The sequence below is a fragment of the Pteronotus mesoamericanus genome, unplaced genomic scaffold, assembly GCF_021234165.1.
Source record: "Pteronotus mesoamericanus isolate MK-2021 breed Mesoamerican mustached bat unplaced genomic scaffold, CSHL_Meso_final scaffold_167, whole genome shotgun sequence".
Taxonomy (NCBI): Eukaryota; Metazoa; Chordata; class Mammalia; order Chiroptera; family Mormoopidae; genus Pteronotus; species Pteronotus mesoamericanus.
In genome coordinates this window covers 20,190,594-20,204,386 of record NW_026555308.1, presented here as the reverse complement: position 1 = coordinate 20,204,386, position 13,793 = coordinate 20,190,594, and the positions used below count along the sequence as shown (strand labels likewise).

At 39.5% G+C, this 13,793-nt stretch overlaps 1 protein-coding gene across 1 annotated transcript in view; it reads right to left on the bottom strand.

The window, feature by feature from the left end:
- Window positions 1–535: 535 nt before the first annotated feature.
- The window catches only part of LOC129083758 (general transcription factor II-I repeat domain-containing protein 2B), a 69,489-nt gene continuing 56,231 nt past the window's right edge, over window positions 536–13,793 (bottom strand). The window contains exons 12-16 of the mRNA XM_054589702.1: window positions 8,062–8,139; window positions 5,231–5,314; window positions 4,315–4,498; window positions 3,945–3,973; window positions 536–2,321 (exon numbers count right to left, since the gene is read on the bottom strand). Of these exons, the coding sequence (XP_054445677.1) occupies window positions 718–2,321; window positions 3,945–3,973; window positions 4,315–4,498; window positions 5,231–5,314; window positions 8,062–8,139 (1,979 nt within the window). The 3' untranslated portion in view covers window positions 536–717. The remainder of the gene's footprint in view (window positions 2,322–3,944; window positions 3,974–4,314; window positions 4,499–5,230; window positions 5,315–8,061; window positions 8,140–13,793) is intronic.

Sequence of the window (13,793 nt, the reverse complement as noted above, 5' to 3'; positions counted from 1 at the left end):
AAGCAAACAAGTGATAAAACATAGGGGTAAAATGCTGCAATATGAGGATCTGGCTAAAAGGCATATTATTTTCATTTCTGTAACTTTTCTATACATTTGAATTATTTCAAAATAAAGCTAAAAATACAAATAGGGCTAGGGCTCAACTTTCTTTGCCTTTTTAAGGCAAATGTTACTAGTTTTGGGGCTTTCCATTTTAAGCCCTACCTTTCTGGGTTCCTGTGGAGGCAGACTGATAACACGGGAACATTACAGTCTGTGAATATGCTTCCAACCAACTCTACTTAAACTTGGAATCATGTTAGGTCACAAGGGACGTCACCTGAAAGGGTGGGTGGGGATAAGTGTGTGTGCATATGTGCTCCTCAATGAATACACACACCTACCTCTGTTCTCTATTGACTTATTTAAACCTGGAGATCCCATCCCCAAGGGCTACAGGCATCAAGCAAGTATGTGAATGAGTGACACGGGCCAGGCATAAGAAAAGTCAACTCCTAGAAATACAAGAAAACTTTCTTGATTTTTACTGGGCTATAGTGAAGCATAAAATATCATTAAAAAAACAAGTATGATACTGTAAATTATGTTTCCAAGTTATAATGAAAAACATTGAAAAACAGAAACATTTAATAACTCATTTCCCTATCTCAAAATCCCATGGGCCTAGAGGATTCTGGTGTTACATCCCATGGGGAATTGCCGGAAGCATGTTCTTCATGTCGCGATGTGGAGGACAGAGTCCCACTGTGAGTCCTTTAACTGGGAGCAGTATTTCATTTTACTCAGTTTCATAATGGAAAACAGCTGTTCACAAATGTAGGTGCTCCCAAACATGGAGAGAATCTTTGCACAGTGGTTTTTATATTTTGGGTAGCTACTCCAGAGGTATTTATAGAATTCTGGTATTCCCACCTTGTCGTATTTGGCTTTCAGCACTGTGTTGCACTGTAGATCAATAACCTCCATCTGCAACGCTTCATGCACGCTCTCGATCTTCACAGAGAAAGGGGAGCTGAACAGGGTCAGTTCACTTTCATAGAGTTTGAAATCAGACAGTCTTTTCTGGAATTCAGTCTTTAATTCCACAATTTTGGGAATGTAGTTCAGGCCATCACTTTCGCTTCTAGAAACTGATTTCAGTGTGGGAAAGTGGGCCAGATTATTCCTTGCCAGATGAGTTTCCCAAAGGCACAGTTTAGCCAGAAATGCCCGAATCAAGTCATACATTTGTGTAACAATTTGTGAATGCCCTTGGAGAGAAATGTTTAAAGTGTTCAGATGCATCGTCATATCAACCAAGAAGGCCAAGTCTTTGACCCAGTCTTGAGAGCTCAGTTGAGGAAGGGGTTTTCCTCTGGATGACATGAAGGAATCAATTTCTTCCAACGATTCAAAAAATCTTTTCAACACCAGCCCACGACTGAGCCACTTGATCTCTGTGTAGTATAGGAGGCTGCCATATTGGCTGTCCAGTTCATAAAGCAAAGTTGTAAACTCGCTATGGTTCAGTCCACGGGAACATATCCAGTTCACAGAGTTAACTACCACATTCATGACGTGGTCCATCTTTAACTTTTGAGCGCAAAGTGATTCCGGATGAATAATGCAGCAAACGGATTTCAGATCTGAACCCTTGCAAACCATTGCCACCTTGGACTTAAGTTTTGTAACAAGTCCATTGTTCGCATCTACCATGGCAGGGGTGCCAGTTGAGGCCACACTTACTAATTTTGACCAGTCGATATTAAACTTTTTAAGACTTTTCTCAACACGCAAAAATATCTCATTTCCAGATTTTGTACCTGTCATAGGCACCGTATCCAAAAGTTCTTCTGACACATCAAAATTCTCATCAACACCACGGATGAATATGGCCAACTGAGTGGTATTATTAATATCTGTGATCTCATCGATTGCAATAGAGTATGCCACAAATGATTTGATTTTTTCACGCAACTTCTCCCATAAGTTCCCAGTCACATCTTCTACGGGCTGCACCACAGCATTTTCATTTTGACCCACATTTGCAAATACTTGTTTTTGCTCAGGACACACAATTTCTGATGACCCTAAGAGATACTTTCTGAGTCCTTTTTTCAACTCATGAAGCTTCTCGTCACGCATCTTCTCAGTATACTGGTCATAGTGCTTACTGTGGTTGGTTTGATAATGGCGTCTTAGGTTGTATTCCTTTGACACAGACATGCTCTGTTTGCATATTAAACACGTAGGGATATTCTGCACTTCCACGAAGAAATATGCTCTCTCCCACTTTTCTTGAAATACACGGCCTTCTTGGTCTATCTTTCTTTTTCCCACTTTTGATAGAGACATGGAGACAAATACATTTCACTTTTCTTTTAACTCTACTATTAGAAAAACAACAGCAAAAGCATGATGATACACGGGAGAGATAAAGCGGCTAGGAGGCGTGGTTACCGGAGAGGAACCCGCCCCTGCAGAGAGGGACAGCTGACTCTCACCGCAGCACACTGCTGCCAGAGGGTGATGGGCCCTCCGAGGCCAGAGCTTCAGATTTCTAAAGAAAACCTGGAAATCGATTTTCATGAAAAAGTCCCTGGCTTTTAATATTGGCAACTAATTCCCATTTTTAAAAGGTATATGAGCCAAACAAAAGACATCTTTGGTGAAGTTCAACAGGTAGCTCTATTTGCCACATTTTGTTTAAACAAGAATGATTTGAAAGTATATTTGCATTTAACAGATATTTTTTTCATTTGATTCTCAAGAGAACTTTGAAGTCAGAGAAGGGAATGAGCACAGAAAGTATATAATTTAGCTGCTGTGAGTCACAAAAGACACAGGTGACAGCCACAGAACTTACTTGTTTCAATTTAAATAACCCGGCCACGATGCAGGTAAGCTTTACTTCAAGAGAACACAGACATAACAACTCACTTTTGGTAGTCTTTCGATAGAAAATTAAATGCTTGAACTTGACATCAAATTTAAAAAAAATAAAATATATGCAGAGACAGGAAGTCTACTTAGTGGTTGGCTCGCCTGGGGCTGCGGATGGGAGTGGGAAATGACTGAAAATGGTTGGGAGGAATGTTTTGGGGGGTAATGGAAATGTCCTAATATCAGATCGTGGTGATGTCTGCACAATCCCTACATTTACAAAAACCACTAAATTGTGTACACTCCATACAAGTGAATTTTCTGGTGTGTAAATTATGCCTCAATAAAGTTATTAAAAATGTAAACAATCATTTAGAACCAGAGGAGTTTAGGAGTAATTGAGCATTTGAAAAGAATATTTAAGTTTCCAAACTTTGAGGAGGTTCCCTAGTAATTCAAGCTCTTGAGAAGTCTTTGCACCTTTTGCCTCACTCACACTATAGGATATTGACTTGCTTGTAAGAATTCCAGGGGAGACATTCACAATATTTATTTACCCAGCAGAGTGCCTTGGGCATTGCTCAATTAGAACAGATGTCAACCTCAGCACCGGAAGGGGCAGTTAGGGGGTACTCTGGGAGCACCTGCTGTTCCAGGTGGTACCCCTCTTGGTTCTGAACTGTGGGAGTTTGGGGCAGTTGGGAGGCCCAGGGGGTGGGGCTGGGGTGGCCAAGCACCCACTCTCTACCAACTAAGAAGGAGTAGTTCAGTATCATGATATGAGCCTAGACTGTACTGGGCTCTCTCTCTCTCTCTCTCTCTCTCTCTTACACACACACACACACTCTACTGTGTAGCAAGCTCCCTCAAACTGATGTGTGAAAAAAAAAATGCCTGGCTAATTAAATTCAAGGAACAGAATTACAACACTTTCCAACAAGCAGGAAAAATAAAATGCCTATAAAGAGCAGCATGCTTTGCTCTAAGGCTCAAGAAGCAAGGACCCTGTGGTCAGTTTCCACCGACACTTCCCACAGCACGGTGGTTGCTGGAATGATCTCACCACCCCGAATACTCACCATTGCTGAACTCAAGGCCTGGAAGTGGTCTGAAGAGAAAGAGACATTGGTGAATGCAACAACGTCCATTTAGTTCCATTTGACAAACTTTTGTGAGTGCCAACTGTGTGCTAAGTAAGCAGTGAGGGTTGAAACTGAGACAGGCTCCCCATTTTCATCAAGAAACAGGACCAAGGACACACAGCTCGCAGAAGTGGAATACAATAAAATGAGTTGAGAGGCAGCTTGTCACAGCAGTTGACTCCAGGGACCCACCACCCACCTCCCTGGATATAGGTCCCTATGGTCCCTATAGGTCCCTATAGTCCACTTTGGTCAAGGTACTACCTGCAGATTCATGCTCATGGGTAAGAGGGGACTTCTTACTTACCTAATGACTGTGAATTTGATAAATTCTGCAGCATCCAAGATCCTTCTCATGGAGCTGATTTCCAGGTAACCAGGGGCTTTGAATACCACCCCTGGGGGCATGCCATCGATGACCACACAGCCAGGGTTGAATGTGATTTTCCTGTAGGGAACTTTCACAGGGAAATCCACTCCAATGGCTTCACCTGTGGTGAATAAACAGCAAAAAATGAGTTGTGCTCATCATGTGCTTACCCAAACCATGCTTTATCTTTAATGTCAAGATTTAAAAATCACTTGTATCAAGCAACAGCGCTGGTGATCGGCCATTATTACTTTAATTTCCAGCCGTTCTATGATGTATGAATAATCTTACTGATTTTGGAATTGGCAATGGGTAGTATAGCAGACTCAGTTTCTCTGTCCATTAAATAGGTATTATCATAGTATCTACCAAAAAAGGTTTTTGTGAGGATTAAATGTTTAATCATGTGTTGAGCACCAAAAACAATGTTCAGCCATGGTAAGAATGCAGTAAATCAAAGATAGCTATTATTATTATGTAATTAGTGTTTCCATGAAAAAATTCTTCAGTAAAAATACACACTAATTTTGATCATAGCTCCTTCACACAAAAATCAGCTTCTTAGCTAAAGTATTCAATTAAAGAGAAACAGTGCATGCCCTGGCTGGTGAGCTGCAGTGGGCAGAATGCTGGACTATAAACCAAAAGGTCGCCTGGTCAAGGGCACATGCCTGGGTTGTGGACCAGGTCTCTGCTTGGGGGTGTGCGAGAGGCAGCTGATCGATGTTTCTCTCCCTCTTTCTGCCTCTCTTCCCTCTCTCTAAAAAATAAATAACATTTTTTAAAAAGTTATTTACAAAAAGAAATATTGCAAATATATAAATTTTAGATATGTAATGATAAAAACACTTACCAAATTTTCGGCTAAAGAGATCATTGACTTGTTCTCTGAGTTGTTTTATCTTTTCAATGCTTGATAACCTTTCCTTCTCATTATCTAAAAATAATTAAACAAATAAGTAAACTAGGATTATTAATGTATTTGCCCCAAAAAAAGTTGTTAAAGAAAATGCTCATTAGCATATGAAAAATCATTTTACCTGGCTTATCATTCAGTTTAGTTTTAGCAAAAATTAAGCATTTTATAAATTTGTAAATGGAAGCCATTATAGATGGTATAGAATTTTCAAAATTATAACTCCATATAAACATACTATGTACTACTTTCAGGAATATTTTCAATATCATGTAAGACAAGGATGTCCACTTTCACCACCACTCTTTAACATTATAATAGAAATCCTAGCCAATGCGATGATGTGTAAAAATGAATAAGATGTATTAATATTAGAAGGAAGATTTTTCAGTCCTTAAAAATTTTATTCTATTTAATTTTGAATAAATAAAGAAACTACATGGTACAAAATTCAAGAGATATAAAATAGAGGATTTCCGGTCAAGATGGAGGCATAAGTAGACATGCTTTGCCTCCTTGTGCAACCACAAAAAGAATTACAACTAAATCTCAAAACAAATAACACCCAGAACTGTCAGAAAATCGAACTGTATGGAAGACTGACAACCATGGATTTGGGGAAGCCACAATCATCCAGATGGGTCGGAGGGGCGAAGACATGGAGACAGCATGGAGAGGAGAGGAGGTACAGTGTGGCGTGGAGAGAGAGTAGAACAGGAACAAGTGGTCCCAAGTTTAGGCGTGGTGGGTAAAAATTGGGAGGGATATTTGGGGAGCAAGAGATCCCTCAGGGAAATGGGGCAAGTGCCGGGCAAACCCCCAGAAGCCAGGCAGCAGCACAGTCCCTTCTCTGAGCTCTTCCCACACACAAAGCCACAAAGTGGTGAAGTGGGCTGCCCCACCCTGGTGACTACCTGAGGCTCCACCCCACACAATTTACAGGTGCCTTTTACAGGGAGTCAAAGCACCTCTACCTAATACACAGAAACAAACACAGGGAGGTTGCAAAATTGAGCAGACAAAGAAATATGCCCCAAATGAAAGAACAAAACCCCAGAAAAGGAACTAAACAAAACAGAGATAGCCAGCCTATCAGATGCAGTTCAAAACACTGGTGATCAGAATATTTAAACAACTCATTTAATACGGCAATGACATAAAGGAAGAGCGGAAGGTTACACTAAGTGAAATAAAGAAAAATCTATAGGGAACCAACAGTAAAGGGAAGGAGGCCAGGATTCAAATTAATGACTTGAAATATAAGGGAAAAACAAACATCCAACAAAAACAGAAAGAAGAAACAAGAATTTAAAAAAAATGAGGATAGTGTAAGAAGACTCTGGGACATCTCCAAACATGCCAACATCCGAACTACAGGGGTGCCAGAAGGAGAAGAGGAAGAGCAAGAAGTTGAAAACTTATGTGAAAAAATAATGAAGGAAAACTTCCTTAATTTGGTTAAGGAAATAGACATACAAGTCCAGGAAGCACAGAGAGTCTCAAACAAGGTGGACCCAAAGAGGACCACACCAAGACACACAGTAATTAAAATGCAAAAGGTTAAAGAGAGAGAGAGAGAGAGAGAATCTTAAAAGCAGCAAGAGGAAAGCAGCAAGAGAAAAGCAGAGAGTTATATACAAAGGAGTTCCCATAAGACTGTCAGCTGATTTCTCAAAAGAAATTTTGCAGGCAAGAAATATTCAAAGTGATGAAAAGCAAGGCCTTACATCGAAGATTACTCTATTCAGCAAAGCTATCATTTAGAATAGAAGGACAGATAAAGTGCTTCCCAGACAAGGTGAAGCTAAAGGAGTTCATCATCATCAAGCCATTATTACATAAAATGTTAAAGGAACTTATTTAAGAAAAAGGAGATCAAACCTATGAACATTAAAAGGCAACAAATTCACAACTACCAACAACTGAATTTAAAAAACAAAAACAAATTAAGCAAACAACCAGAACAGGAACAGAATCATAGGCATGGAGATCATTTGGAGGGTTATCAGCTGGGAAGGGGAAGGGGGAGAATGGGAGAAATGGTGCAGGGGTTAAAAAGCATAATTGGTAGGTACAAAATAGACAGGAGGATGTTAAGAATAGTATAGGGAATGGAGAAGCCAAAGAACTTGTGTGCATGACCCATGGACATGAACTTCGAAGGGGGTATTGCTGGAGGGAAGGGGGTACTGAGCAGAGGGGGGCAAAGAGGGTAAAATTGGGACAAATGTAATAACATAATCAATAAAATATACTTTAAAAAGATATAAAACAATATATCATGAAACATCTCTCTTCCATCCCTATCTCAGCTCTCAGTTTCCTTCTTCGGAGGAGCTATGCTATTAGATTCTGTGTATCTCTCCGAATACATTTTACATACGCTTGTTCAGAAAAGGAGATTGCTTGATGGGCAGGAAATAAATTTCAATGATGTGGCCAAGTCTAATTCAATGGTAGCTAATGCTTGGAGTTGTCTGCCCTGAGGTGTATTTTCCACATAATGCCAATGTATGGTTGGGAGAGCAATATATTTGATTTACAATGTTTGATAAAAGCAAGATATTTAGTGTGTGGGAATCTGCAGCATATTTTCTATTCTTGACTTGTCATTCCATAGTTGACAGGATGAACTAAGAAAAAAAACCAAAAATAAAAACAAAAAATGCCACAACTCCAAGAGGCTAATTCATGTCACAAAATGGTTAAAATGTAACAAAATAAAAAATATATTATTATTTATGATAAAGCCAGATAAACTTCCATACCTGGAATTGTCACCTGAACGATGTTAAGATCTTCTACACCTTTTGCAGAACTTGAAATATTGGATGAATTCGTGTTTCCTTAAGACAGAAATTGAAATTTAGAACTTTCAGAAAATTAGGCCAATTCTCCTCTAAAAATGTCTAAGTGCCATTACTCAGAAGCCCAGAATGAAGTTTTTAAAGCTTGAGAAAATTTAGCTGGAGGACAACCAGATGGCGTGGCGTAAGTTGACATCTGAGTCTCTGCCGTTTAATGGTGCTGTCGGGGGGGTGGGGCAGGGCGGGCACTATTGCTGTTACTTAGTTCGTAGCCCCAATACTTCAGCCACTCTAATTAGATATTAAAAGAAATGTGTTTAAAAGTATATTACCTTTGTTGTTATTCTCAGTTTAAAGGGGGGAAAAAGGAAATAATACACACAAATGTGTCCAAGAGGACATGTAAGTAGCAGACATCCTGTGAAATAAGATTTAATGTAGTCACAAAAAACGCTCAATGTTGACAGTAAACGCAGAGTTGATGTTATCATGATTTTTGTCAAATGACAAATACAACATTCGCTTAAGCTCTAGGTGACAAATGTAAATGAGCCTGTGTAGTCCTATCCTAGGGACTCAAAGCTCAGTCCACACGTTGTGTGAGTGACCATTTGGGCCCTGGAGATTACCCGTCCGGACAGCAAGGCCTCAGAGGGACACAAGGCGGCACACCGGCAACGGCAGCCGGCAGGTTTCCCTGCCGTGTTCCGTGCTGCTTCAAACAGAAAATGGGGAAGGGAATGTGGGAAAATTTGTTGCTCTTTTCCTCAAAATTAGTCATTTTTCTGATCTAATAAATCCTGTAAGGTCTGATTCTTAAGTCAGATTCAACATTCAGGGATTACTGAAACTACTGTGAGGTTTCATCATCACATTGAAATAAGCACAATCTTTCAGAGACTTAACACCACTGAGCCCCCAAAACACCCAGGACCAAATTCAGGCCCTTAGAACCAACAAGGAGAGAGTGCACGCCAGAAGGGAGGCAGCATTTCTCACAAAGTGCTTATGTTTTATCATTAAAACTGACTCCTCATAATATAAACATCTGTCACAAAACACACGAAGCACAATTTAAAAACTGATCAAAAATCCAATTGCAATTAGTGGCTAAATTGGCAGTTAATCCATTTTAATTACCCTACATATTTTAAATAAATGGGTGGCATTTTCACTAATGGGTCTAAGTTGTAACTCCTCTAAAAGTCTCACTTTACATAAACAATGACTCTTTTTGAATTGACTGCTCAGTAACTTTGTAAGTTAGTTTAAAACTGCTCTTCTGGTTCATATTCTATGAACCATCATAATAATCCTTGTCAGATGAAGGACATGAACACTCCTACGATGAACTTCCAAAAACTTTTAGTCCTCTGTTAGATGCATGTTTGTTAGTGGCTAAATTAATTGCCAAGTAATTTATGGCTCGTTCTTTTTTTTTCCTTTCAGACTTTATTTATTTATTTATTTTTAGAGAGAGAGGAGGGAGCGAGAATGAGAGGAAGAGAAATATCAATGTGTGGTCGCCTCTCACATGCCCCCAACCGGGGACCTGGCCAGCAACCCAGGCACGTGGCCTGGCCAGGAATCAAACCAGTGACCTTTAGGTTTGCAGGTGGATGCTCAATTCATTGAGCCACACCAGCCAGGGCTAACTTAGGGCTAATTCTTTTAAAAACTTCTATCCAGAGCAAAAGCGTGGTCCAGCCTACACTTCCTGTGCAATCGTGATGCCCCACAAGACAGTGGCACAGTAGAGAGGTTGCCTTGGAGAACATTTCCGGCATTCAAATCACTGCTGGACTTTGATGCCAATGTGGGATTCTTTACAGTTAAAAGTACTTTAAGGAAACAACCCAAGTGTCCATCAATAGATGATACTATTCAGACTTAAAATGGAAGTTTGACATATCTACAACATGGATAAACCCTGAAGACTTTAAGTGAAAGAAGCCAAAAAAAAAAAAAAAAAAAAGGGGGCCACATACTGTATAATTCTATCAATATGAAATATGAAGAAGAGGAGAATTGATAGAGACAGAAAATAAATCACTGGCAGCAGGGGTTAGTTAGTTGAGTGGGAGTGGGGAAGGAGGAAGGTTAGCTCAATGGGCATGGGGTTTTACTTTGGGGAGGTGAAAATGTTTTGAAATTATAGAGAGGTGGTGCTGGTTGCACAACATTGTGAATGTACTAAATGCCATTGAAATGTTCACTCTAAAATGGTTAATTTTATGTTACGTTAACTTCGGCTCAATAAAATTTTTTAAAAAGATTTTATTTATTTTTAGAGAGAGAGGAAAGCAGGGAGAAAGACAGGGAGAGAAACATCAATGTGTGAGAGATACATTGATCAGTTGCCTTTTGCATGCCCCCAACTGGGGTCCTGACCCACAACCCAGGGATGTGCTCTGACTGGGATTTGAACTGGCAGCCTTTGGGATTCCCAGCCATCACTTAGTTCACTGAGCCACAACAGCCAGGGCTCAACAAAGTATTTTAAAAGTAACTTAAGGGTTTTATTTGGTGGAGTTTTAAGGGAAAAAAATTTCACTGCATGGCTCAGAATGGTGGAACCTGATGCCACATTGAGACCCTATGATGACTGTGAAACTGGGCCATATAAATGTTTTATCCATTAACCTACTCAGGCCCCACTGATTTCAAGTACAGATGAATCAGCACAAATCCATCGTTACTAATGGAAAATCCATCTGTGGGTCAGGGACATCACCCTCAGAGAGGAAGCATCTCCTTGGTACTCAGTTACCCAGACAGCATCACACATAATTTCTAGGAAAGCTGTTAGTGGGCTAAACACAGCAGAAGCTGTCCATTCACACAGACCAAATCAATACCTGAATTTTTCCCTTAATACATAAGTAATATATGCTTATTGTGGGGAATTAGGGGAATAGTGAGAGTAAAAGGAAGAAATGTAAAATCCTGCATAATTCCAATACTGTTGGTATAGTTCTTTTTGTATTTTCTTTTGTGTACTTTTTTCCTACATATTAATTTTTAAATAATTTTTTATTTTTCAATTAAAGTTGACACACAAATATTAGTTTGAGGTGTACACCATAGTGATTAGACATTTATATAGCTTATGATGTGTTCACCTGATAAATCCAGCACCCATCTGACGCCATACATAATTATTACAATGTGATTGACTATATATCCCCCGTACTTTCCATCCCTGTGACTATTTTGAAACTACCAATTTGTATTTCTTAATCCTTTCCTCTTTTTCACCCATTCCTCCAACACTGCTTCCATCTGGCAACCATCAAAATTTTCTCTGTATCTATGAGTTTGTTTTCTGTTTTGTTTGTTCATTTGCCCTTTAGATTTCCACATATAATTGATATTATATGGTGTTTGTCTTTCTTTGTCTGACTTATTTCACTTAGCCTCGAGGTCCATCCATGCAGATGGCAAGATTTCATTTTTTTTATGGCATTGTATATGGAATATTACTTGCTCTATTGATAGATACTTGGGTTGCTTCCGTATCTTGGCTATTGTGAATAATGCTGCAGTAAACATATGGATACATATGTCTTTTCAAATTAGTGTTTTTTGTTTCTTTGGATAAATACCCAGGGGTGGAATTGCTCAGTCCTTTGTCTCTTGTTACAGCATTGTTTTAAAGTCTATTTTGTCTGGTATAAGAATTATTACCCCAGCTTTTCTTTTGTTTCCATTTTCATGAAATATCTTTTTTCACCCCTTTACTTTCAGTCTGTGTGTGTCTTTTGATCTGAAAAGTCTCTTGAAGACAGCATATGTAAGCATCTTATTTTCTTATCCAGTCAACCACTCTATGTCTTTTGATTGGCACATTTAATCCATTTACATTTTAAGTAATTGTTGATAGATATGTAGTTGCTGCCATTTTATTATTCATGTTTTTGATCTTCTCCTCCTCCTCCCCCTCCTTTTCCTTCTCCTTCTTCTTAAAGAAGTCCCTTTAACATTTCTTGTAATACTGGTTTGGTGGTCATGATCTCCTTTAGCTTTTTCTTGTCTGAGATGCTCTTTATTTGTCCTTCAATACTAAATGGTAGCTTTGCTGGAACAGCAGTGATTTTCAACTGGTATTTTGCAAAAAAATTTAAAACATGCAATATCTGACTATTTAGTCAGAGGCACTGACCTCTTTTCCCTTAGATTGTCAAATTAAAAAAATGACAACAGCCAACACAACAATAGTTGTCTGGTATGAATTAATCAAAGTATACCTTTTTTTTTTGTGAAATCGGCAAAAAATATATTTTGTTGGTGTGCTGCTGAATTTAGTAATTAGTTATGTGTACCATGAGATGAAAAAGGTTGAAAATTACTAAGGGTAGAGTAATCTTGGTTGTACATCCTTGCTTTTCATCACTTTGAATATTTCATGCCAATCCCTTCCAGCCTGCAAAGTTTCTGTTAAGAAATCAGCTGATAATGTTATGGGAGCTCCCTTGTAGGTAACTAACTGCTTTTCCTCTGCTGCTTTTAAGATTCTCTTTTTATTTTTAACCTTTTGCATTTTAATTATGGTGTGTCTTGTGGGCCTCTTTGGGTTCATCCTATTTGGGACTCTGTGCTTCCTGGGCTTATATGTCTAGTTCCTTTACCTGGTAAGGGAAGTTTTCAGTCATTATTTCTTCAAATAGGTTTTCAATTCTTTGCAGTCTCTCTTCTCCCTTTGGTACCCTATGATGAGAATGTTGGTATGCTTGAAGTTGACACAGAGGCCTCTAAAAGTACCATTTTTTGTTTAGATTCTTTTTTCCTTTTGCTGCTCCAACAGGGTATTTTCTGCTACCCTATCTTTCAAATCACTGATTTGATTCTCTGTAACATCTAATCTACTAATGATTCACTGTAGTGTATTCTCCACTTCAGTTACTGTGTTCTTCATTTGTAACTAGTTCTTTATGTTTTCTACCTCCATTTTTATGTTTCCCTTCTCTTTTTAAAAAATGTTTACTGATTTTAGAGAGAGAAGAAGGGGGTGGGGGGGGGAGAGAGAGAGAGAGAGAGAAACACTGATGTGAGAGAGAAACATCAATCATTTGCCTCCCATACACCTCTCAACTGGGGATGGAACCTACCACTTAGGTATGTGCCCTGACTGGGAATCAAACTCCTGACCTTTTGGTGTGTGGGATGATGTTCCAATAAACTAAGCCACACCAGCCAGGGCTGTTTCCTACATCTTTGTTAAAGTCCTCACTGAGGTCATTGAGTATCCTTATATTCGGTGTTTTGAATGCTACATCTGGTAGATTTCCTGTCTCCATCTTGTTCAGTCCTTTTTCTGGAGTTTTGTTTTGTTCTTTCATTTGGGACATGTTTGTCTCCTCATTTTGGCTGCCTCCCTGTGTGTGTGTATTTTTTTCTTCCATGTATTAGGTAGAGCTGCTGTGTCTCCCAGTCTTGGTAGCATGGCCTCATGTAGTAGGAGTCCTGTAGGGCCAACTGGTGCAGTTTCCCTGGTCACTTGAGCTGGTACTCCAGGTGTACCCCTTCTGAGAGTTGCATGTGCCTTCTTGTTGGCACTTTAGTGGGAGGTCAGTCAGCCCCCAGGCAGACTGGTTGTGAGGACTGGCCATGACTCCAGAGGAGGAGCTGTTGTACAGGGGCTGGCCCTATGGAGCTGGATTCACTTTGGCAGGGCTCTGGTGCCTGCTGAATCT